Source organism: Haliotis rubra, unplaced genomic scaffold, assembly GCF_003918875.1.
Source record: "Haliotis rubra isolate DU_JTF1 unplaced genomic scaffold, ASM391887v1 Scf205, whole genome shotgun sequence".
In the NCBI taxonomy this organism is placed as follows: domain Eukaryota; kingdom Metazoa; phylum Mollusca; class Gastropoda; order Lepetellida; family Haliotidae; genus Haliotis; species Haliotis rubra.
In genome coordinates this window covers 457,121-484,799 of record NW_025766059.1, presented here as the reverse complement: position 1 = coordinate 484,799, position 27,679 = coordinate 457,121, and the positions used below count along the sequence as shown (strand labels likewise).

Genomic DNA, 27,679 nt, shown 5'->3' with positions numbered 1-27,679 from the left:
TTATATCCGCCAAATCATTCATCACATTGTTTATAAATATACCAGGGTCTATCTTTACGAATTAAAAAAATATATAATGAAACGTTGAAATCCACAAGCCTTTGGTGATATGTCATGGGTGCCATAAAGCCCTTGGAGATTCTGTGTTAGAAAAGACCCCTAGGAACCTATACTGTAAATGAGTGAGTGAGTGAGTTGAGTTTCACACCGCTTTTAGCAATTGTCCAGCAATATCACGGCGGGAGACACCAGAAATGGGCTTCACACATTGTACCCATGTGGGGAATCGAACCCGGTCTTCAGCGTGACGAGCGAACGCGTTAACCACTAGGCTATCCCACCGCCCCCTGTGCTGTAAGAGATAGATCGGATGGTCAGGCACTGATTGATTGCGTGACATGGTATCACCATGGCGTTCATCATTGCTCACAATATCAACCTCAGGGAGTGAGTTATAATTTAAAATCACATTCGGCAGTATTTCTGCAGCATCGTGACTATGAATGCTATATACAAAAAACTAACTTAGAAGCAATAAATACATGTCAGCAAAGGACAGCAGAATCACTAGCGTATCACAGATTAATTCTTGCAACTAGTATGTAACCATAAAATATTACTTTAAACAACACTAAAACATATAAACGGGCTACAGATCGCCAGCAACTGAATCTAGACAAACAGTGAAAAAACCATGAGGACCTACATGGTTCCTGTATGGCCCTATCTGGATTTACATCATCATCGTCCCCTCAGTCACTGGAGATAATTGACAAGTTTAGCCAAAATGTAAAATGACGAATACCCCATATACATTTAAAAGTATAGCTTGCATAAAAATACGTCGAATGACCATTATTTTACGTTACTTCAACCCCGTCGAGGGTATAGCCACTCACAATCTAAGTTATTTATAAATACTACCAATGTTTTCGAAATATCTACGATCATCAAAGCGTATGAATGGGTTCACTTTCCTTTTAAAACCCCCCAATAATTAAATGAGAACTAGTGTTGCTAAAAAGATCCTTAAGAGATGATGATTTTTTAAATATGTATTCGTTGGGATATTTAAAACAACGAAGAAACTGTAAAATATACACATTTGATTGAATGAGCCCCGATCTTAACACTTTGGAGCATATGTGGGACAAAAGCATCCTCCTGTACAGAACCTGGCCCAATTGGAAGCTGCTTTACACCAGGAATGGCGTAGACTGCCCCTTCAGAGGATCAAGAGGCAGACAGGGGGTATGAGGAGTAAGACACGCAAAATGACATTTGAATGTTCACGTTCACCAATAAATTCAACAATAAATTCAACATTAAACTTTCCAGGGCCATACTTGTACAGACATGGTTTTGTATGGCAATCAGTGCAGGCGGAAAGGACATATATGATCGAGATCAATATTGGCAGCAGAAAGGTTGAATAGTCAAGTTTTTAACGATATATATTTAATATGTGGCAAAAAAAGTAACATGATCAAACATGATACCCAAACATTTGGTTTTCTTTACTACTTTAATGGGAGTGCCCGCTACACGTCTGGGTCACGATGTGGTTATATATCTGACTGACATGGATTTTGTTTCAGATTAGACATTTTTATAGCCGTTACGTCCTGTACTTTATGTACTTTATTCAAACAAAGCTGCACCTGTCTCTCACGTATGTGCATATCTTTACCTCGACGTGAAACATTAAAATCATCTACAACTGATCCATCAACAGAGCCGTTTAAAACACTAGACAAACTGTATATTTTGATACTAAACAACGTTACCGACAATATGCTTCCTTGTGGGACACCCTGAGCTTGATCGTAAGAATTTATTAAGGTGGATCCCAACCATATACAATTTCTTTTATAAAATAAAAAAAATTGTACTCGGCTTCTAAAACCCATTAAAATTGAATATTTCTAAGTTGCATCGTAGTCTTTTTCTAACTCGAAAAATATAGATACTGCATGCTGTTTATTGATCAAAGTATTTTTCACAAACGTATCGAATGTAACCAGATTGTCAATGACATTTCTATTTTTTCTAAAACCACATTGGCTATTTGAAATAAGAATATTTGTTCCAAGTACCAAATTAATCAGTTACTGACCATTCTTTCATGTTTCTTCCGCAACGTGCACACAGCCATAGGTATAACAGGGTTGTGGCTTACAATCCTGTCTCACAATCATAGAAGATGTGCCGATCATCCGTAGAAGATACATGTTGATAGGCTTGAAACTGATGTAAGGTAAAACCATCTGTCTCTCTACGATAGGTTTCATGCAGACAGAATGCTGGTGGTGTAAGACCATGGACGGATAGATGTGCTTCACTGAAATTCTTTTTGGTGGATTGATAGGTGGCCTACCCAGTATGCGAAATAGTTTCCAAATTTTGCTAGCCAGTCGGGCAAGCTAGGCCTGAAAGTTACTTGTCCACAAAATAATTCACAAGCCCGAAATTTGAATGTAGAAACTAAGCAAAAGATTACAAAAAAGGTGAAATACCATAAAAAACAAATGACCCCATGAAATTTCACTAGCCAGTCGGTAGATATATACTGGCCCGACTGGATTTTTCCTAGCCACGGGCTAGCGGGCCAGTGGTTATTTCGCACACTGGGCCTACCCCTCACTCTCTTGGAGGGCTACAACCTACGTGCCCATCAGATAGTATCCGAATGTTAAGAGATGATTCTGAAGTCTGCGTAGACTGTTCATGGGTGAATGGAAAAATGGATACATTTGGCATGGTGTGGGAGGGTGTTCTGACCACTGATGCATACTGATTGGTACTGTTGATTCAACAAGGGTTTTTGCATCAGCTAATCACAGTGTCTAGAGTATATTATATAGAACACTGCGTAACAACAGTGTTTCTCCCGCTGGTGTCAACAAGCCCTGACGACGTGCATCGTTGCCCATGCTGTCAAGCCCAGGGTTGCATGGCCGGATTTCATGATATAGCTAGAATATTACTGACTGTAGCACATGACGAACACCCCTTGGAAATATTCGGGTCAGATCAGGTCGCCGGTTGTATTGACCTCCACGCGTACAATACAAATAGTATACACACGAAATCAACCCAGTGACGGGCTCACGCTATTTACGCCCAGATAATACTGCTAATATCCATGAACCTAGGCAATGAAACAAGTCTGTTTGATCTACAACCAAAGCACTTTGGGGTCACTGAGTGTTCAAGCCATTCCACATTGATCAATGAACCGGATTTAGGCGCTCAAGGCACCACGGCTCGAGGTCACGTATTTTTGCTGTGTCATAAATAACCCTAAATACACACTGAATGGATGTGCGGTAGGTGAGCCTAGTGGTTAAAGAGTTCGCTCGTCACGCCGAAGACTCGAATTCAAACCGAAATATGAGTCTCATCAGCCTATTCAGACAATGACCTGCTTTTCAGCCGATCCGAATTTTCTCGTGTGAAAGTAAAAATAGACATCACAAACAACTATGGATACACTGAATTCCAATTCCTTGTTTCATAAGAAAATGGTATTTACAAATGAATTTTAATTTTAAACGTTAATAGCATCGTATTTCTATATTTTGTGGCGGGGCGGTGGGGTAGCCTCGTGGTTAAAGCGTCCGCTGGTCACGCCGAAATTACCAAAGACAAAGTCTTAGACCTTGGTGGTGGACAGAATCAAGTAGTTTAAACTAGCTTTTGTAGGCTCTAGGACATAAGATGGAGCCGTAATCAAGTTATGACTGGATCAGCGATCTATGTAGGTATAGGAGGGTAGTTTCATCCCCTCGTCACTTTGAATGAGAAATTGGCTTTTAAATCTGTTATTTACCATTCGTTCCATGGTTTCCATAACCGAAGGAATAAAGTTCAGAGACGTCCTTTTGGACGTTTATTGACGTCAACGTTTATAGCATGATGGGGTGGAATGACAAGGGTGGTACGTCAATAACTGGCCGAACTGAGCTCCATAACAGGTCAGTATCAGCCGGGCAACATTACTATACCACTCCTGGTGCCATTACTACAACGTGTCGTCTCTGATCATCGTGCCAGGATTGTGAACCAGTCATACCTAAACATCCATGGCCGGCACTCCTTACCTTTCCCCCACTGAACACGCCTGGGAAGCCATTGTCCGACTTGAGTGTACACCGTCGTCAAAATACCATTCTGAGTGAAGTCGGTGTGTGTGAACATGAGTAAGCACACAGTCTACCACACTTTTATCCTTACATGCTGGTTTACCCAGGACGTTATCATTGCCAATACGCATGTTGCAAAATAAATGTACATACATGTATACTTATGTTTTTGCATATGTCCGCCACTTATCCATAATTATTTATTCCAGTTGTATCTTGTGTGTATCGAGTGTGGGTGAATCCCGTTGGATATCTTCATTATCCAAGAACCCATGAAGGTCCGGGTTAGAGTTGGTCTTCCGCAACTCATGCTTGTGGTAAAAGGCGACTAACGGGATCGGGTGGTCATGTTTGCTGACTTGGTTGACAAATGTCATCGTATCCCAATTGCGCGCGTCAATGCTGATGCTGTTGATCACTAGATTGTCTGGTCCAGGCTCGATTATTTTAAAGACCGTCAACAGTACACAGTGGCTTGTAACCCTACAAACTGCCATCAAGGTATGTACTGTCACATTTATTCATTGACCTTGACCCTAACCTGCCCCGCACTGAAAAGAGCAAGGGAGCTCATTGGCTATAAATAAAATATGTCCCATCAGATCGCTGACTCTTTTCAGTGCGGGGCAGGTTTTGGTCAAGGTCGTCAATGGCGAACGGGCACGACACAATTCTGTTTGCGATGAATAAATGTACGTAAAGTCATTATGACAGTGAGGTGTAAGTGTCTCCGAAAAAAGGGCGACTAGCGCGCTGACGGTTGCCATCAGTTCAACATGATTTGGTGCATGTCGTTTGTGTATACTGTGAAATAAACAAGAAAAAATGGGTGAGTCACCGCTACGAATTCTGAGCAGGGATTTTGGCTCCCAAAGTACTGCTTCGATTTGTTTGCTCTGTGTCTTATTTAATAATAATATAATAATAATAATGGATTTCAATGGCGCCTGGTATCCAACTCAAAGCTGTTCAATGGCGCATCACAAGCCTAACTAGAATAGGCCTCAAGAGTAGAGATAGGTTTTTAGTTGTCTGCGGAAAGAGTCAATTGTTTCTGCACATCGTATTTTCAGTGGAATAGAGTTCCAGAGCATTGGGGCAGAGACCGAAAAGGCGAGGCTGGCTTGTTTTGTCCTGTTTTTTTGGACAATGAGTTGGCCTTTGTTCTCCGACCGTAGACTCCGTGCAGGTGTGTAAGGACTAATCTGGTCTTTTAGATATACGGGGGAATCTGGATCATTCACTGCTCCATATGTCAGAACCAGTGTCTTCAACTTTATCCTTTGTTCGACAGGTAGCCAGTGAAGTTGACTGAGGACAGGTGTGATGTGGTCCTTTGGTTTGGTCCTGGAGATCTGTAGGTAAATCTATTGGCTTGAAATGTGTACATGTTTTAAATGGGACAGATACAGTGAGCATTGTTGATTCGCCCTGAAACGAACTTGGTCAGGTGTGTTGACCTCGTTACACCCCTTTCCTTTTATATAGTGCTAAGACCCCGTTAGTGACAGTACATACCTTGATGGCAGTTTTTAGTGTTACAAGCCCCTGTGGAACAGTCTACCTGATGGAGGGGAGAGAGCTAGTAATTATTCGACTGGAACAGGTTGTGTATTGGACGGCTAGTCAAACTAGGAGTAATCATAATGGGAATGAACCGAAATAAGACCCGTCCGACCGTCCGATTTCTGACGGACGGAACCCGTGAAGTTCCGGGTTAGATATAATATTGATCTTCAGTAACCCATGCTTGTCGTAAGAGCCGACTAACGGGATCGGGTGGTCAGGCTCGCTGACTTGGTTGACACATGTCATCGGTTCCCATTTGCGCAGATCGATGCTCATGCTGTTGATCACTGGATTGTCTGGTCCAGACTCGATTATTTACAGACCGCCGCCAGGGGGCTGGAATATTGCTGAGTGCGGCGTAAAACTAAACTCACTCACTCTGACGGACGGTCTAAATTAACAGCTAGCCAGTCCGATGGTCTGGTACAAAATTTACATAACATGTTCCATGCATCTGAGTAACTTTCTTTGGATTGTCTGGTCTGGTTGAATCCATTTTGGGCTGGTAACATTTTGAAGTTACCAGCCACAATGTCTGGCTGGGTTTTTGGCTTATTTCATACACTGCCGTCACCATATAGGTAGAACATTGCTGAGTGCCCAGTTACACAACAAACAAACAAAACAACTGTCGAAGTAGTTGGTCTGTAAAACGTCGTAAAATCGTTGCGGTCCTGGTCATCCTTGCATCTTTGACCTGTTGGGTGACCTGTTCTTGTTGGTTCTTCCGTTGAATAGGGAGACTGCAAAACAAATAATCATTGTGATCTTAAACCAATAACATCTGTGACGCGGACAGTTAACAGGATCGTGAATAACACACATGGTGTTCAGCCTTGTTTACTGCCTGATCACCCAGTCTGCCTCAGTACTCCGCCTGGGCCGACAACGCTGTACAGCGTGTGGTTGACTAACACTGAGTCTCAGAAAATAAATAATGTTGATAGACACCAATAACTTCACTTAAATTGAACGTGAAGAAATGTATCCAGACTTGCTTCATTTAGGCTTTTCCATCGTTTAACGGCTGGGCGGAAGGATAAATAATATGGTTCAGGGACTGTGAGCATGTTGGTCTGTTTGTGTGAAGACAACCATGAAGCGAGGGAGTGAAGCTGAGACCTCTGACATACACTGACACATTGTTTGAAAGCAAACTTGAGTTGTAACGGTGTAACGGCCGCTTTCTGCAACTGGCTTGCCAACTCCCCTCAGAAGCACAGGCCCTCGTGTCTTTGCGAAGATTAAAGATTAAGAAAAATATTTTTTTGAGATGACCCCCGACTCGAAATGCTCCACAGTACAATACATTATCACAAGGCCGGACACTTCGGTGTACTCCACCCGCCTGCTTTGCCGATCGTTACGCTACCATCGCATGCAATCGATTAAAACCTAATGTAAACATAATCATGGATGACTGGGCCTAAGGTCTTGACACAAAGGGCTGACGATGTGTCCGGACAAAATGGGTGTGTGGTCGATCACTGGGGACAATGTCAGCATCAAGGCAAATATACAACCTGAATACACTATAGTGTGTTGTGCTTTCACTTTCCTGCTAATGAGTTGGTATACAACTGCTTAGTGAAGCCGCAATAACTCGGTGCGTCTAGTGGCTGCAAGAGTTGTATACTCCCCAGGGAGTTAAAATTGACAATACGATGTGCCGTTGAGGTTGACATCCAATGATCGAGGGAAAATATATCGGCGCCTTGAGCATGCTAGTCGCGTGGATATGTGCGCTATATATAGATATCCCATAATAATAAATAACCCTCAATATACCAACCAACCAACCAACACCAAACCAACCAGCCCCTCTCTCTCACACACACACACACACACACATTTTCAAAACAGTACAGTCGTCCGTTTGTGGAGAGACCCAACATTAATTCTTTTCATGTTTATATTAACGTTCATTTGGTTGGCCAATCAAATGCCATGGAATCACTTGCAATATATTTATTTAGTGGTATTCAGAATACTAGTATTGCTTTAATGTCAGTCTTTGAAATAAATATTGGTCCGATAATTTTGAAAAACATATTCCTCCTTGGTGCTTAAAGTCATCGTAGCATTAAACCAGAATCACTACTGCAATACGAATCCGCCCGCTGAACATAGACAGGAACCCAGTCTTGACTGAAACGAATTCTCTGTGCTGTTCACGCAAAGGCAGAGATCGTTAATCAACATAAACAGCGCTGATCGTTCATGGATCTTAAAACAGGAAACAAATCGCACAAACACACCAGACATCACGTCTCATATTGACAGCGTTCACTGCACACGAACAACGGCGGGATCGTTCTTCAGTGTATTCAGTTTTGAGATGAGGGAGGCTGTCGAATACTGAATGGCCCGATCATTTCTCAGCCATGGCCTCGTTCGTCACTGAAAACAACAACATTCCGTGCAAGGACTATTTCCGAATATCCATACCGACGCTTTTAAAATTTCTGACAGGATTACCTTTAATTGGAGTTACTATATGTGTTGTTTTGTCTCTACTCTTTGATTTCGCCTCTTCCACTGCCACACACTGCAAGGTATTGTATTTTCATTGTCCACTTCATGTCATCAAAGATATATCTTCAATTGCTCAATGTTTAGTATAATCGCGTGGAATCGCGCGAGATTTGGGACCAGCGATATTATTTCTGATTTCTTGTTATTATTGACAAACACCTGATCTCACTTCAGATGATTCAGTATGAAAGCCAAGTGGCAAGCTATAGGCAAGTGGTTGAGTGCTAGCTGGCGATATCGATTGGGGAATCAGCCAGCGAGCGTAACGTTTGTTCGCACGCAGATTTGGTCAAGACGGGCTTCTGCAGTCTCTACTCCTTATTTATATAATATATATTTAACTTTCAAATATTACACATTACATATGAGCGAGTAAGATAGGGCACGAGTGGAAACAACCTGTGATAGAGTGTGTAATACCGTACTTCCTCGTGTACGTGTATATGCAGGGGTGTGTGTTTCTTTCAGACACTCTGAATTCCTGACGTTTAATCTCAAAGACAACAATGGGGAGAATTCCTCACATAATATCTGCGTTTATCCTTTAACGGAGATCCAGTGTTTAATCACAAGTAGAACAACAAGTGAGATGTCTTTTCCCTTTACACCAAATAAGATGTGTTTCTGAGGAAGGTCAAAACTGGGTATTCTTTAGCATTGACGTTCTATATTTAATTGAAATGGGTCGATGTTTCTGCTGTTGGACTGAAGTCTCCGAGATTCATCACAAGCTCAGTAGCATATTTACGAATGCTGGCGAGGAAAGAAATGTTTGGTGAGAGACGTTAAAACTGACCACCATTGTCTTGTGAAACAAATCATTTCCCCCAAAGGGGCTATTGGGTTGCCTGCGGTTAAAGCGTTCGTTCGTCACGCTGAAGACCGGGGTTCGATTCCCCACATGGGTACAATGTGTGAAGCCCATTTCTGGTGTCCCCCGTGGTGATATTCCTGGAACATTGCTAAAAGCGGCGTACAACTAAACTCACTAACTCATTTCCCCCTAACGTGTTGTGTTTCTTTACTTATAAACTTATCTTTACTGACTTGGTTGACACATGTCATCGTATCCCAATTGCGTCGATCCATGCTCATGATGTAGATCACTGGATTGTCTGGTCCAGACTCCATTATTTTCAGACCACTGCCATATAGCTGGAATACTGCTGAGTGTCTCGATAAATACCAAAACCATGCGTTCCGATAAATCTTCACTAGTGTCTTTTGTGCGGACGATCTAAATTTGCAACAAAAGTCGCCATGCGCGTTTCACACCATTTGATTGAAGGATGGACTGGTGGCTCGGAACAGATCCGGCAAGATTGATTCCATGTGCAGTTTTTAAGAGTGAGTGAGTTTAGTTTTACACCGTTTGCAGCAATATTCTAGCAATATCAAGGGCTTCACACATTGTAACCACACGAGGAATCGAACCCGGATCTTCGGCGTGACGTGCGAACGCTTTAACCATCAGGCTACCCCACCGCCCCGCAGTTTTGAAGAACAAACATTGTGAATCTATAAACTTTCATATGGTAATGTGTACTGGTCAAGGGTTAATGTGTACTGGTCAAGGGGTAATGTGTACTGGCCAAGGGTTAATGTGTACTGGTCAAGGGTTAATGTGTACTGGTCAAGGGGTAATGTGTACTGGTCAAGGGTTAATGTGTACTGGTCAAGGGTTAATGATTTCCTTTTTAAACAAACAAAAGAGACTCAGTATGACCGGTGTGAAGTAAAAATGATCATTGCAATTATGTCTACAAATAACTGTCAGCTTGAGGAACAGAATTTAAGACTAATAATCATAAGACCCTATGAGATGAAACGCAAGTTAAAACTATGAACGGCTGCCTTGAATATACGCCTGGACGTGCCGAAATAATTAAACGCAAGGCGTTTATTACAGGATTTACAGTACACGCTCTTGAAGACCTTTTAATAACAACGGAAAACGTGGGTTATTTGAATGGTGTATGTTAAGTCACATTTCTAAAGAATGTGCATGTACAAAAGTGTAGTGGAAACACTTCGTGCATTTCGAGGCGTCTTGGATGAAGGCTTTGGTTGCGATCCTTTGTTTGATCAATAATAGCCCTACCGCTGTCTTTGTGTTAAGTTTCTACTGGGCCCGGTAACCGTGGTGACTAGCTTAGACTGAGGAAACATTTCTTAGCTTAAACGTAAAAGTCAGTGAGCGTGAAACAGATCGCCAAATGAGTATTGGACTTGCCCTCGTTAACATATTGGTAACACAAATGCAGAAAGGACATCCCAGGTCATACCGACTTCATATAGACGTAGATATACATAATAGCCAAATATATATATTTGTGGCAGTGAAGCGGCAAATCTTTTATGACCTTTGGAAAAACAAAGTATGCGTTACCTGGGGGCACAACTGCACAAACAAGCTTCAGAACCCATTCACCTCTGTTTTTTAGAGATGCAGTATAAATATACAGAATTCGAAAACTAGCATACAGCTGTATGTACAGAATATTACTGTTATCGACAGTTATTATATTACAGTTGACATATGTTTTTTAAACATTTCCATTATGTTGTTAGTTGTTCAGTTCTATTTGGGGCGGTGGGGTAGTCTAGTGGTTAAAGCGTCCGCTCGTCACGCCGAAGACCCGGGTTCGAATCCCCACATGGGCACAATGTGTGAAGCCCATTTCTGGTGTCCCCCGCCGTGATATTGCTGGAATATTGCTAAAAGCGGCGTAAAACCATACTCATTCACTCACTCAGTTCTACTTTTATCGAAACGCAAAATTAACAAATTGTGTTCGGAAAAATGCCACAATAATGAAAGGGAAACCCTGAATTGCCTACCCCGCTTGATCCACTTAATTCCAAATGTGTCAGGTAGCTCAACAGGGGAGGTAACCGGATATGAGGAAAGAACAATACACGTTTTAGTCGAAGTAGTGGACGGATATTGCTTGTCTGTCTCTGAACTAATATCGACAGCTAGTCTAGAGTTTGTCAGGTTCACAATCTGAATCTTCCTTCTCTCTAGGCTCCTTTTCAGTTTAAAAGGAATTATTTATTTCGATCAAAAATATTCTGTGAATAAAAGCTTAAGCGCTACCCAGTATATTTTGCCAATATAGGTTGTCTCATTGGAAATCTTTCAGAAAAAACCCCAACTATCATTATTTGGTGTAGTATCTTAACAATACTGACGTGTCTCTTAGAGATTTAGAACAATTTGTGATGCAGGATATAGTTTTAATGCTATCGATTCTGTCGAGTATTTAAATATAAATCCGTGTACTGTTTACATAACCTACCAAATCGTACAAGAGTTAAAAAGTCCGATACGTGTCTAATTTCGTTTGGGTGCTTACGTCTTTTATTGGAAAAGTAATGCACGACGTCCCACGACCCCTCATACCTTCACTCTGATACAACTGTTGGAACAGAAGAAGTCATTAACGAGTGTGATCTCCAAGGGCAGCCGTGAAGGAAACATTCTCTTCGTGGACAGGAAAACCTCTCGGAACACTCAGACCGGAAGTAGTCGCCATTGGTCAACGAGTGCTTGTCCAAGGTCTGGGAATGATTCATCTGCTGTTGCACGCGTCTTCTTCCCAGCTCATCCCTAATATGTTCGATCGGTTTCAGGTCTGGGGGACGACGAAGCCAGACCAAGACATCAACACTAGCGTTACGTAAGAAACTGCGCGTCAGACCTGTACCATGGGGCGTAGCGTTGTATTGTTGAAATGCCAGTCCAGGACCATGTAGGTGCATGGATGGCAAACTGACTTGGGTCGAAACTTGGACCCGACACTGTATGGCAGTAAGATTTCCCCGGACGACACACCTGTACCCCGACATCCGGTAAACCGCAGTGAGAAGCGCGTCTCGTCGCTGAAGACAATCAGGTTCTAATGTATCAGGTTGAATCTGGCATGTCTGCAGACCCACTGTGATAGGTCCTGTGTATGGTCGCCTGGCTAGGACACTTGCCGTGTGCAGTCGATTTCTGATGGCCTGTTCCGACGCTCTACCTCTGATCAACTCTCGTCTCGTGGGGGCTGTAGTCACAAATTAGTTGCGGAGATGACATACCTGATTTGTACCTTTTCTTGGTGTGACATGACACGCGGCAACTCGGGTGATCCGTAACAGAGTCTGTCTTTTGCACGCAGGTCCCCAGGCCCTGTATCGTCGGACGACTATAACCAAAGGCTATAACTACTGCAACGGGTTGTTCCGCATTAAACGTACCGATTGACCGTTCACGTAGCTGATTAATGAGTCGTAGCATACTTGCTTTTTTTTTTAACTTGCAAGTTTAATGCGTTTTCCTGTTTATCAAGGTCTGTATGCTTGTATTCTAACGCACTTGCGATGACTAAGTGATTACATAACTCTCCACAGCTGAGTCTTTGTGTTTCAGATCTTTGTGGCCAGATCTTTCACTTCGGTCGCTATGACAATGTCCAAACAGCCTACGTGTCATTGTCGTGCATGACACAACAACGAACTGACCGCCTCCGTTGTGTAGTGGTTAGAGCGTCCGCCCGGAGAGCGGAAGGTCTCACGTTCGATCCCCGACCGCGTCATACCAAAAAGACGTTAAAATATGGTACTTGTTGGTCCCTGCCTGGCGCTCGGCATTAATTGGTACTACAAGGACTGGTCGGCTCGGAGTCAGTATAATGTGTCTGAGTGGGGTATTCATGCTTCACTGCGGCATGGTATCTCAGTGGGCTAGCACTATAAAACCAGCTTTAGTTTGGGCTAGTACAAGCAGCCGCACATACACATACACACGCATGCACGTCGTCATATGAGCGAAATATTCTCAAGCACGACGTTCACCTCACCTCACAACAAACTAAATGAATTACCTCCCTTACAACTATTACAAATTATGTGGGTGACAAGTTTCTAACTCTGTTGAGTATATGCGAGGTTAATATATATGAATATCTAAATTCCTAATGTGTGATATTTTATCATAAGTGATGAGACTCAAATAACGTAAACTGATATACAAAACAAAGTACACAGTTGGTGCTTTGGGCTCATTTACGCAAAAAACATAAATATTTTGAAAAGTTTTCAAACCGAAACACGAGTCTCATAACCAATTCAGACAATGACCTTCTGTTCAGCCGATCCGTGTGACTATGAAAGGAGACACTACAAACAACTATGGTTACACTAAATTCCAAATCCTTGTTTCATAAGAAAATGGTATATACACATGAATTTTAATTTTAAAATTTAATAAAATCGTATTTCTATATTTTATGGTGAGGTTAAGGCAGCATGACCTTAACTAAGGCGTCACCGACTGCCCCTGTTTGATGAGGTCTTAAAATGGTTCACAATTCATCTGGACCAATGGTTACACCTGTTATAATTTTTTGTGTGCTTATTCAATGTATCTTTGAAACGTACAATGTGATTGATATAATATAAAGTCCGTACGAGACCGCCAAACCTTTCAAGCAACCGAGTCTCGTTTTGAGATTTCCACGATTTCTGCACGACGTGTTTGCAGGAAAAGATGGAGCGTAGTGCTGCAATATACAAATGATTAGATGTATCAAATCAATATTTATATAGCCAGTTGAAGCAGTTGGTCTCGAAATTCTGGACTGGTTATTGTACTAAGTCACTAGGAAACGAGACTGTTGTGTAATCAATGTTTTGACTTCTGAATAACAAATAACACATATATTGTGCATGTCACCAAAACACCACCCAAGATGTAACATAGCCAGCACGTTGTCTTCATACCAACGGATATGTTGTTAGGTTAATGATATGTCCCGAAATGGTCGATAGGCCCGGACGCCTACAAGACGCAAACGTATCATCACCGTTCCTGCTGAGCCAACGCTGTTGATGGTGATGACATCACTCTGAGCATCCGTTTGCGAAGGTGGTGATCATCTTGCTGATCAGTGTGTTTGCCGCGTCAAATACGTCTGACGGTTGGTTTACCTTGTACAGCCGAAGTTTACTGTTTAGACAATATAGAGGGTCGGTGGGGTAGCCTAGTGGTCTAAGCGTTCACCCGTCACGCTGAAGACCCAGGTTCGATTACCCACATGGGTACAATGTGTGAAGCTTTTTTGGTGTCACCCGCCGTGATGTTGTTTGAATATTGCTAAAAGCGGCGTAAAACCAAACTCACTCACTCACTTAGGCAATATGGTTGTTCAAAGGACCCATCTGCGGCATTCCAGTGGCCAGTTCGCGCTCCGTTGCTGATAATTTTGGCATGGCGATATGTGCCTTTTACAGGTATACCACGAACGATCCCAATCGGCTGATTTATATTGTTGGCACATAGCATGCACGTGCGATTCATCAAAATCATGATATTCATGATAATCCACTCACGGCACCGTAGAGGATATCTGTGGTGCTCTTGCAACATGCACACAGTGTACGTGACTTATAATCAAAACACTCTTCAAAATATTTTCTTGGATATTCTTTTGGATAAAATCCATAAACCGTAGTTGTGTAGTTTGTTTTGCGCGTCAGTATATATTAATTGTTTTAACTTGAGTGAATTTCGTTTTTCAGGGGGCGGTGGGGGTAGCCTAATGGTTAAAGTGTCCGCTCGTCACGCCGAAGATCCTGGATCGATTCCTCACATGGGCACAATGTGTGAAACCCATTTCTGTTGTTCCCCTGCCGTGATGTTGCTAAAAGCGGCGTAAAACTACACTCGCTCACTCACTCGTTTGTCAACAACGTTAAGCCCATTTCTGGTGTCCCCGCCGTGATATTGCAATATTGCTAAAAGCGCCGTAAAACTAAACTCAGTCACTCACTCGTTTGTCAACAACGGGCTCATCCATATGCCAGCGGCCAGTATGTAATGGGGATGCAAGACCAGACAATACCGTGACTCGTCTTACTGAGATACGATTAGTGAGTATGGTTTTACGTCGCTTTTAGCAATATTCCAGCAACATCGAGGCGGGGGATACCAGAAATGGGCTTCACACATTGTACCCACGTGGGGAATCGAACCCGGATCTTCAGCGTGACGAGCGGCCGCTTTATCCATTAGGCTACCCTACCTCGCCTGAGTTACGATGACACGACTTGACCGAGGCAGCAAGCCTAATCCATCCGATCACGTCAGCCACCTCTTCAGACAAGCATAGATACCTACTGGCTTCTTTTTCAGTCATTTTTAGATGAAATGCACTCTAAAAAAGTAGGGGAACTTCATTTTTAATTTACGATTGAAAAAAATGGGAGATATATCGAAGTCAATCAATGTTGATATGATAATACTGAATGGTGCCACTTGCACGTCCTTATGACAATAGTTGTTTGTACTGTAATCGCTCTTGAAAAGTGATTGGTGTATGAGTGAGTGAGTGAGTTTAGTTTTACGCCGCACTCAGCAATATTCCAGCTATATGGCGGCGATTGGTGTATGACGTGAAATTTGCACGTGTACGGCTAGAAAAAACACTAACATCTGTGTCATGCAAGGCGATGGTGGTCAATATTAATTGTCTTCAGTGATTTATCTACCTTCTTGAAAACCGTCAAAATCAAGAATGACACCCAGTGCACAAGCATGGTGCTACTGGGTTATGCACGCGCATTACATGCGTTGTCACGCCGAAGGGGTGGTTCGATTCCCCAAGGGCAAATGGCGGTTCTGTTCCCCTGAGTGATATCTGGAATATTGAAAGGTTTGTTAACGTAAAACCATACTCACTCACTCACACCTATCCAAACTGAAAGTTCAGGTTCCCCTATATTTTAAGAGTATATATAACGTCTTCTAATTTGGCACTTTCTGTTGTAGGTCCCCAACTATTTGCCTTCTATCAGTTCGGCGATCGGCGGTTACACACCACAGCGTTATATATGGAGGATCTGTATAGCCCTTCATTGTGCCCCAAGATTTCTCCTCGCCCTCGGCTACTTCAACTACCACACCTCCGTCCACATGCGACAGTACAACAGCGTCTACACGGGGCTGGCAGCCTTGGCCACGACGTTACACATCTGTGAAAATATGGCGCTTGTGGCATTGACGTATGTCTCGTCATCAGAAAATATCGGTACGTCATTAATGGTAGCAGTGAAGATAACCCCATAAATAAAGACATAACTCTTGAAACAGTGAGTAAGTCAGTTGGGTTTTATGCTGCTTTTAACCATATACCACAATATCACGGCGGGGGACACCAATTGGAAATGGGCTTCGCGCATTGTACCCATGTGGGGAATCGAACATGGGTCTTCGGCATGGCGTGCGAACGCTTTAACCACTAGGCTACCCCACTGCCCCACTCGTGAAACAATTTCAAACCTTTAATGTAGCTCCTGAAACTACACCAGTCACTATCTTAGCAATTTTACCTGCCATAAGGAAAATAAATCCACTCTTACACGCGAACTATTATCGCTAATCAATTGGGTTGTTTTATAACAAAGGTTCTTTTCCATAGTTCCGCACTGGGTCGAAACATGAGCACGTGTTGCCATCTGACATCGACAGCACGCAGCTAACTCAAAACAATAGCTGAATCACATGTATTATTCATGGTGCATGTGAAATTCAATATTTTAATGTGCATGGGTGCGTTTTGGAGTACTTTTCTGCTACGTTTGTTCAAGGTGTCCTATCCAATGATCTATACGGATGAAATGAATATATAAAATTACTCATTGTATTCCTCACAAACATCAGTTTTTGTTCCACCGAGACGAAGGTGGGTTAGTTTAGAGATAAAAGTGTCCTTTCGTAACGCCAACCACCAGGGTTCAAATTCTATACAATGTGTGAAGCACATTTATGTGTCCCGCGCAGTGATGTGGCAATTATTATGCTAAAAGCGACGTAAAATGACACTCACTGACTCACTCGTTCTACAAGGCGATTTTAGCGCTAAATCTAACGTAGCTCACTGTTGCTGAACCCGTGAAGGTTCGGGTTAGAATGAATCTTCAGTAACCCATGCTTGTAAGAGGCGACTAACGGGATCGGTTGGTCAGGCTCGCTGACTTGGTTGACACATGTCATCGTATCCCGATGCGTAGATCGATGCTCATGCTGTTGATCACTGGATTGTCTGGTCCAGACTCGATTATTTACAGACCGTCACCATATTTCTGGAACATTGCTGAGTGCGGCGTAAACCTAAACTCACTCACTCACTGTTGCAGAACTTGTGTTACGACCTTCGTGTAACGCTTTCTGGAGCGGCGTCCCCTTGCACGACACCAGTCTTGCATAGGGGTTAAAATATTGTAGAGGGCCCTATTCCTAAAAGAGAACTATATATGGACTACCAGCCTACCACTGTCGATAACGGAAAACTTTTTGTCTCCACTGGTGTTTTTGTTTAGCTGTGAATACCAATGGTATATAACATTTTGAAAACCGCCTCCGTGGTGTAGTGGTTAGAGCGTCCGCCCGGAGAGTGGAAGGTTGCGGGTTCGATCCCCGGCCGCGTCACACAAAAAGACGTCAAAATATGGTACTTGCTGTTCCCTGCATGACGCGCGGCATTAATGGGTACAACAAGGACTGGTCGGCTCGGAGTCAGAATAATGTGTCTGAGTGGGGTATTCATGTTTCACTGCGGCATGGATCTCAGTGAGCTAGCACTATATAACCAGCTTCAGTCTGGGATAGTACAAGCAGCTACACATACACACTCATACACGTCGTCATATGAGCGAAATATTCCCAAGTACGACGTTCAATCCCGTTACACCCCACCTCACCTCACCTCACCTCACCTCACCCCACCTCACCTTCCTGAGACCACTGCCGAATAAGGGGCCGAGGAATCTAAAGCTATTGTGATATGTTCCCTTTATAGTTAGGATAATAACGCTACTACCGAGACATTGATTAAATATCGGTTTTATTGAATGTATTTATTGATCGGTCATTAATCATGAGTAACATCGATTTTGGGATTATATATTTCCTCGCATCATATACTTGTACCAGTCGGTACATGTGCTTGTTCAGCGCGGAGCCAGTGAACGGCTCCGTTTGCGCGATGTGCTACACGAATTGAATGGAAACTGGACTGGATCTGAAACAGTATTGCCAGTGAAGTGCAATATGAATATACTACAAAATTGCAACAGAACGGGACGTACTGTATATTGTGAACTAGTGTAGTAACAATATTACACACCATAATTAAGCAAATTAATGCATTAAACGAATCCTTAATTCTTATCAAAACCATCCACGACTATACAGAAACCCGGTCGATCTGGTTTCATTGTATCAGATGCATGAAGTGGAGGATATGCTCTTTTATATCTATATTCAGGATAAACGCCAGACTGTCTCTGTACTCGTGATTGTTTCTATAAATATTGCTAACTTTCATTTAATTTTACATGCTCGCACACCTGAAATCTGAATACAAGTATATGATTGAATGGTTAATCAAAAATTATTTTTCAGAATTCCACGAAAATGCATTTATCGCCTTCATGGTGTGTTCGCTCACGTACATGCTCTTGTTGTGCATTCTGTTCTCCTGGGGACGCACTGGTAATGGAAGAAAAATTACTCCGCTGGTAAGTACTATGCCATAAATAAGCGTATTTGTCCCGTTGAATAGAGGTAACTTAAGCTGTAAGGCTTTAGTATTGTTAATTTCTGTTGGAAAAATACTCCAGTCGTGTCCCCTAGTGCTTGGATCCATTGACTAGGTTCAGATCCGTTTTGATTCCGATAGTTTTGGGTGTCAGCAAATATATACATGCTTTTTGATAAGCTCGCCTTACATCTCATCACCAAGAAACAGTATTTTCCAAATTTGACCATGCTTGGAAATATACGAATGACCAACGTTTGAGATGTACGTATCATTTGGTCGTCAAATTTGCATTTGTTACGCGTCTCATGAAAAAATAAGAGCATTTGAGAGACTATGAATAGATATGGCAGAGGTCTGTATATATGACTATCGTATACATTTTAATGACGTGAAATAATTGTAAATGTTGTTCATAGACGACACAAGTTTAATGACCATTTATGATTACACAATGCCATTTAGAAAGTGGTCAAATGTAACATATGTTATATTTGGGGCTACACTTTCTCAGGAAAGTACCGATTCTAGTACTTTTGTTGGGTTGAGACCCATCCGGGATTCGAACCCACAACCTCTGAGTCAGACACCTAGTCGCCAGCCTACTAGCACAGCAGGAAAGCTTAACATCTGTATGGATCTTGGTAACCCCTCAGTTTTTCAGTTTCTATATACGAGTAACACGTACACAAACTTTATTGGTTTGATCCGTCTCTCATCGCCCATCACTTCCAGAAAGTTCAGTTGTTTGGTCGGGTTGTGAGCATTCGGGGTCTGGGTAGGGTTTTCAAAAGGTTTTGTTTTTGGATGTGATGACAGCATTTCCAGATTTGAGGTACCAAATACAAACATGATGTCTCCCTTTTCCCCTTTTGACTTCCAAGTGTCAGTGATTATTTTTTGGGCAAAGAAGTGGCTTGTTGTTGAAGGTTTTTTTTGTCGAGCCCCAGGTGAAAGAACTCTTTTGTTAGTGATGGATTCCTGAGTTGTCGAAATGACGCAGTCAACCCTGTCAGGAATTTACTGGGGCCCAAGAGGTCCAGCTTTGTGAAAAGCTGGACGCACCCCTGTGGTATGTGAAATTAGGACGCATAGTAGAGCAACGCTGTGTGAATATTTTATGGTGTGCATCATGTCTGGTTCATGTCATGAAGACCCGGGTTCGATTCCCCACATGGGAAAACAGATTCAACTTCTGTTACACAACCATTTCTGATGTCAAGGAAAAGGCAAATGTCTGTCCCCCGCCGTGATATTGCTGGAATATTGCTAAAAGCGGCGTAAAACTAAACTCAGTCAGTCAGTCTTATGACTAAAGCTGCCAAACACGATCACCCATCTAACACTGTCCGCGCCCAACGTTGTTTAACTTCCACTGATTTGTGACCTGGCTCTATGCACAGGATCTCACACACACACCACATGGTTTCCCGCACCTATTTCTGATACATCGAACACACAGGGGTTCCAATCACTGTTTGGACAATAATTAAAAAAAATATAAATCTTGATTTTTGCAATCGTATATTGTTTTTATATGTTATGAATAACTATATATTTCAAATTTGAACGAAATCGGTGAAGAAATAAATATTCTACCGCTACACTCATTACATAAAAGACACAATAACCACTTGGCTACTCCACTGCCCCTTTTGACGTTATGCAGTCTTGATAGCCATTCACGTAGAGTAGACTGAGGACGAGTAATGTGGTGTGTATTTGCATCCTGGTGCGGTGAATATAGTTTAACGCCGCTTTCGGGAATGTTCCTTCAATGTCACGTCATGGCATCTAAATCCACGAAGAAGGGTAGAATCCGCCTACCACACACCAGGATAGCCTAGTGGTTAAAGCGTTCGCCCGTCACGCCGAAGACCCGGGTTCGATTCCCACATGGGTACAATATATCAAGCCCCATTTCTGGTGTTCCCGCCATGATATTGCTGGAATATTGCTGAAACAAGCGGCGTAAAACAATACTCACTCACTCACTTCCACACCCCATGGTTGCTAGTCACCAATTTTGATGTTACAATTATCACTATGAATCTTCATTGCAGGAGAGGAAATCTCTTAACTTGAAGGTCATGTTGTTCATCTTCAACTTGTCAATCTTCCTGTTGGCCGTTTACCTGTACTTCCGCCATCACGAGTATTGTGAGCCAGGAGGTACGTTTTCTTAAAGGCACAATGTCACACATTTTCGACAATATTTTGGTGAGGTGAGGTGAGGTGAGGTGAGGTGAAATTGGGTTTTACGTCGTGCTTGAGAATATTTCGCTCATATGACGACGTGCATGCGTGTGTATGTGAATGTGTGGCTGCTTGTACTAGCCCAGACTTAAGCTGGTTTTATAGTGCTAGCCCATTGAGATACCATGCCGCAGTGAAGCATGACTACCCCACTCAGACACATTATACTGACTCCGAGCCGACCAGTTCTTGTTGTACCCATTAATGCCGAGCGCCAGGCAGGGACCAACAAGTACCATATTTTAACGTCTTTTGATATGACGCGGTCGGGGATCGAACCCGCGACCTTCCGCTCTCCCGGCGGACGCTCTAACCACTACACCACGGTGGCAGTCCAATATTTTGGTCTATATTATATATATGGAGGCATATGCACTCACTTTAGTTTCCTATCTATGCAATAAAAGACTTATTATTCCTTACGACTTGTCCGATATCGATAATTGAAGCTTCGAGGCGAACAGCTTCCAAAAAGAGAACACTTGTCATATATGGAATGTAAGCAATTGCTCCGTACATCGAACACTGTTGCACGCGGTTTTGTCGGTGTTTGTGGAACTGGTTTCAATCAAAAGTTGCGCGTATGTTTTTCTCTAGGACTGAGTTCTGTCTCCCGAAGGAGTTATAGGATATTCGTAAAGCGCGCTCCAAGGGAAATAATGTTCGGCCGGTTAAGGGCGCGAGAGTCGATTTAATGCAACATTGAATTAATTCACACGAACTTTTTAATTTAATATTGTAATCTAAATACGTATTTTTGGGGAATATATTATAGGGTAACTTTTTTCATTTCCTGTATCTCTCCGGATCCTTTATCTTTATCTTATTATGACGTCATTATTAAATTATAACATATTAGTATTGTTTTCATTATTTAACAAATATTTGTCATACCAAAAGACGTTAAAATATGGTATTTGTTGGTCCCTGCCTGGCGCTCGGCATTAATGGGTACAGCAAGGACTGGTCGGCTCGGAGTCAGTATAATGTGTCTGAGTGGGGTATTCATGCTTCACTGCGGCATGGTATCACAGTGGGCTAGCACTATAAAACCAGCTTAAGTCTGGGCTAGTAGAAGCAGCCGCACATACACATACACATGCATGCGAAATATTCTCAAGTAGGACGTAAAACCCAATTTCACCTCACCAGTATGACAAGCGTTGCAACCTTTAAAAACCAATGGACGAGTGTGTTTAATTCCTCGACTGCACTCACTTGTATGACAATTGGTTATACCTACTTGGGTTGTCAGTCAAGACGTGATGAGGTAATTTTACGACGATGTCGTATTGGCCACAATCGGTTTACACATGACTATCTGCTGAAAACGGATGGGGATGGACCCCCCATGTGTGTCTCTTGCGATGAAGTTATCACCATCAAGCATATTCTGCTTGACTGTGTGGACTTATCGTAAGGGACTCACACTGTGATGCAACAAATCTGAAAGATCTGTTCTCCCGCGTGAGCGCTCATCTGATAGTGAACTACCTGAGGGAAGTTGATCTGTATCATAAATTGTAACTGTGTAATGTCACTAACAAATTGCCTGCTTTTAAATTTAGTGCTATGACATTTTCTGTTTTAAATGACAATGAAATATAACTCATGTTGACTTTGAACTTACAATGTTTATTAATGCAGACTTGTTCTCGTCACTATATGGCTGGAATAATGCCGAAGCCCAACCCAACCCAACCAATGGTTCTACTCAACAGGATTTCATTGACGATTTCTCATTGCTTCTGTCAAATCTCACACAGAAAAACATATTAGTTCTGGGAGATTTCAACATTCATTGGGATAATCCACAGGATGCCGTCACGAAAAAGTGGATTAAGCTCCTGGAATCTCATGAGCTTGTGCAGAATGTGGCTTCTTCTACCCATAGATCAGGACATACCCTTGACTGGGTTGTTACTCAACAGGACCGGGATATCTTGGATGATGTATCTGTGTTGGACTCCCAGATGTCTGATCACCACGTTATCACCTGTATCCTATCTTTAGTGAAACCGCCAAAGTCTGTTAAAACTGTCAAATCTCGCAATATTAAGAAAAATTGATAGGAGGACTTTAGATCAGATTTACTAAACTCACTACTTTTCACGAGCCAAACTGATGATCCGGAAACTTTATGTGAATTGTATAATGACACCCTATCCCATCTCCTTGATAGGCATGCACCCTTTAAAGGAAGAATATTCCCGACCGTTCGTCGTTACCATGGTTTAATGAAGAGATCGCTTCTTTAAAAAGAGAGCGTCGTGTCATAGAACGGAGATGGAGACAGTCGGGTTTAGAAGTGGATCGTCAAATGTTCACTGCCGCTAGAAACTGTAACTAGGGCAGTACGGAGGGCAAAGTCTGCATACATTCTATCAGCTCTACAGTCAGTAAGATCCAGCAGAGAGATGTATCAGCTCCTAAACCGCTTAGTTGGCAAGGCTAAGGATTCTGCTCTCCCACAGACGTCTGATCTGGGGGAACTTGTGGATAATTTCAATAGCTTTTTGTTGACAAAATCTGCAAGATTCAGAAATGAACTTGATTCATTGGATATACCTGTAACGCATCATGAACCAACGCCATTGGGTCAAGTACACTTCATCAGTGCTTTGCACCATTTTCAGAAGCAGAGGTCCTAAAGCTTTTAACATCAGCAAGACCAACATTTTGTATGTTGGATCCAGCACCAACACGATTTGTTCTTGAGTTCATTGATGTTTTGCTTCCAGTGATCACACTGGATAATAAACAGCAGTTTATCTTCCGGATGTGTCCCTAAGTGTCTGAAGGTCGCTGTTGTTAAGCCACTCCTGAAAAAAGCCTGGCTTAGACGCTGACACACTATCGAACTATAGGCCTGTCTCTAATTTATCCTTCATATCAAAATTGCTTGAGAAGGCAATCAAGGTACGCCTTGTTGATCACTTGACCTTGAATGATCTCTATGACGTGCATCAGTCTGCATATCGCTCCGATCATTCCACAGAGACCGTACTTCTGCATGTGATGGAGAGACTTCTTGCTGCAGCTGATGCGGGCTATGTTATAGTTCTAACGCTGCTTGATTTATCAGCGGCTTTTGATACCATTGACCATGTTCAACTAACTGAGTGTCTGAAAACAGAATTTGGTATTCATGGCACAGCTCTTGGATGGTTTGTCTCATACCTCAATAATAGGACACAATCTGTGGTCATTCAAGACATGAAATCGTGTACGCATCAGCTTACATACGGAGTGCCACAAGGTTCCGTTCTTGAGCCCATTCTCTTTTCACTCTATATGAAGAATCTCGGCAATATCATTCGGCATCATGTTGTGATGTACGAGTCATATGCTGATGACACCCAGCTGTTGCGTTCCACTAAACCGGACTCACTTCCAGCCGATATGTCTATAATCGAAGACTGTATCCTTGACTCCAAAGCATGGATGATGACAAAGGAAGCTGAGATTAAATGACAGTAAGACCGAGGTTTTGCTGTGGATCACCTCGCAGTAGCACTGCTAAGGTGGATGTGTCTTCGTTGGTAGTGGGTAATGAGAAAGTTCCTTTCAGTGATTCCGTGAAAGACCTTGGTGTTTTTCTAGACTCAAATTTATCCATGGAAACACACGTAAACTCTGATTGTAAGTCATGCTATTTTCATCTCAGAAATATTGCTTCCATTCGTGATATTCTGACATTTGATGCAGCTCACCACCTAGTTCGGTCACTTGTTCTCTCACGTTTGGATTATTGCTGCAGTCTTCTTGTAAATATCCGCCAAGATCTATTGTCCAAGCTCCAGAGGATTCAGAACTCTGCGGCGCGACTGATTTGCCGAGTCAACAAGCGCAGTCACATTACACCATTGCTGATACGCTTACACTGGCTGCCCACAAAACATAGAATAGAATATAAAATCCTCACTCTCGCTTTCAAGTGCCTCCATGACAAAGCTCCAATCTACCTGAAAGATCTCCTCAATGAATATGTCCCACCACGGCTTTTAAGATCAAGTTCTAATTGTCAGTTGAATGTCCCCAAGGTCAGATTAAAGTCATATGGACATAGTCAGTTCTCTTACACAGCTCCCCTTTTCTGGAACTCATTGCCTCTTCACATCCGACAAGCCGCGTCCGTGGAATCTTTCCAGTCCCAACTGAAAACTTTCCTTTTTAAACAAGCTTATGAACTTTAATCCTTTCTTCATTATTATTATGATGCAGTTCCCAATGGGTGAGTGAGTGAGTGAGTGGGTTTAGTTTTACACCGCTTTTAGCAATAGTCCATCAATATCACTGCGGGGGGTCCCAGAACTGAGGTTCCCACGTACACACGTTGGGAATCGAACCCGTGACTTCTGCGTAACGAGCGAACGCTTTAACCACTAGGCTATCCCAGTTTCCCAGTTCCTAATAGACTAGGGTGGATTTGTACAATTACATGTCAACAAATCATTGTCATGGAGACTTTGTAACGAAATCCCACTTGCCTTGCTGTTGCATTACATAAAGATACGACGATGATCCAGGGTAGAATTGGTCTTCAGCAACCCATGCTTGTCGTAAGAAGCGACTAACGGGATCTGGTGGTCAGGCTCGCTGACTTGGTTGACGCACGCCATCGTATCCCAATCGCGTAGATCGATGCTCATGCTGTTGATCACCGGATTGTCTGATCCAGACTCGACTATTTACAGACCGCCGCCATATTGCTGTAATATTGCTGAATACGGCGTTAAACAACAACCCAACCAACCAGCATAAAGATGTCTATTACATATCCATATTGTGTGATTGTTGCGTTTCTTTTTTTTCAGTATACACTGGATTTGCGTTGTGTGAGTACCTCACTGTGATATCCAACATAGCGTTTCACGGCACCGTTTCACTGGACTGGAGGGACTACACGTTACTGCTCAGCCACAACGACTTCGTGGACAAACTGCAGGGGAAATCCGAGTGATGAACGCCTCATGTTTGGCTTGTTATTGTACATAGAGAATGAGTGTTTGATATCGGGAGCGTGTGATTAGTATGTGCCGTTACATAGTAAAAGGATTAAAAACATAACGAAAGCGTCATGTTGCTTTGCACATTTGTATTACAGAACATTGTGAATGTTTCATATATGGAGGTTTTATTACTTGGTAACAGCACCATAAAACTCTCTTCATAGTGATTGATGGTCTGTCTCAGAAATGCCAGAAAGTCAATTTGACAATAAAGGGCAAGTGTAGATCAGATCTAGTGAAAATCAGAATTGTTTACTAATTCTGGTAAAAATTTGCCAGTCTAAGTGACGACGATGTGGTAGACTTGTCTTGGATGGTGAGTGAGTGAGCTGTTTTTAGCTATAGTCCAGCAATATCACGGTGGGGGACACCAGAAATTGGCTTCACACATTTTACCCATGTGGGGAATCGAACCCCTGTCTTCGGCGTGACGAGCGAACGCTTTAACCACTTGGCTACTCCCACCGCCCCTGTTGTGGATGGGATGGTTTATCCAGTTGTGGGTGAATGTCTTGAAGGTGACTATCGAGTGCAGATTCCATGCGCTGCTTACCCTACACGAGGCTTGCATTTTCATGCTATTTTCAGTACCCACGAGTTTTATACGCAATAGTTCAACTGGTACTTTAAACACTCATGTCGTGAACAGAAAGAGATCCAATTACGATAGTTTTAGGTCACGTGTGTCTGTCTTTGGGTATCACTCGATGGCTTAATCTAAGTTACCGGTAAGTGCGATAATAATGGTGATGACATAGTGGTGGTTGACATATGGGTGGTGATACTGACATAGTGGTGGTTGTGACATAGTGGTGGTGATGACATAGTGGTGGTTATGACATAGTGGTGGTTGTGACATAGTGGTGGTTATGACATAGTGGTGGTTATGACATAGTGGTGGTTATGACATAGTGGTGGTTATGACATAGTGGTGGTGATGACATAGTGGTGGTTATGACATAGTGGTGGTGGTGATGACATAGTGGTGGTTATGACATGGTGGTGACATGGTGGTTATGACATATGAGGTGGTTATGACATAGTGGTGGTTATGACATATGACATGGTGGTTTATGACATAGTGGTGGTGATGACATAGTGGTGGTGTTGACATGGTGGTGGTTGTGACATGGTGGTGGTTGTGACATAGTGGTGGTGATGGCAGTGGTGGTGATGACATAGAAGGAATACTACGGTGACACATGTCCAGGATATTATGACAAAAGGAAATATGATGACCTGGATACGCGAGGATGGACGAGCGGATGGGTGACCGAGTCTCTGTTGTGATCTTGCCGATTCTGCAAACCAAGACTGAGTGAATTTAGTTTAACGCCGCTTTTAGCACTATTCCAGCCCAACATCATGGGCTTCACACATTGTATCCATGTGGAGATTCGAACCCGGGTCTTCGGCGTGACTAGGCTACCCCACCGCCCCTCAAACCAAGCTGGTTCCAGAGTGTCCAATGTGATATCGTATACCAACGACATGAATTGCTCCTCTATCAACCACGGTTATACATGGCCGATTGACTGAGTTTGGTTTTACGCCGCTTTTAGCAATATTCAAGCAA

General features: G+C 42.7%; 1 protein-coding gene across 1 annotated transcript; it reads left to right on the top strand.

The window, feature by feature from the left end:
* The first annotated feature begins 7,896 nt into the window (after nt 1–7,896).
* Nucleotides 7,897–26,170, top strand: LOC124276061 (post-GPI attachment to proteins factor 2-like). Its single transcript, XM_046711700.1, has 5 exons — nt 7,897–8,269; nt 16,066–16,324; nt 18,700–18,815; nt 20,899–21,007; nt 25,909–26,170. The coding sequence occupies exons 1-5, from the start codon at nt 8,099–8,101 to the stop codon at nt 26,052–26,054; spliced, it is 801 nt and encodes a 266-aa protein (XP_046567656.1). The 5' UTR covers nt 7,897–8,098; the 3' UTR covers nt 26,055–26,170.
* The last annotated feature ends 1,509 nt before the right edge of the window (nt 26,171–27,679 follow it).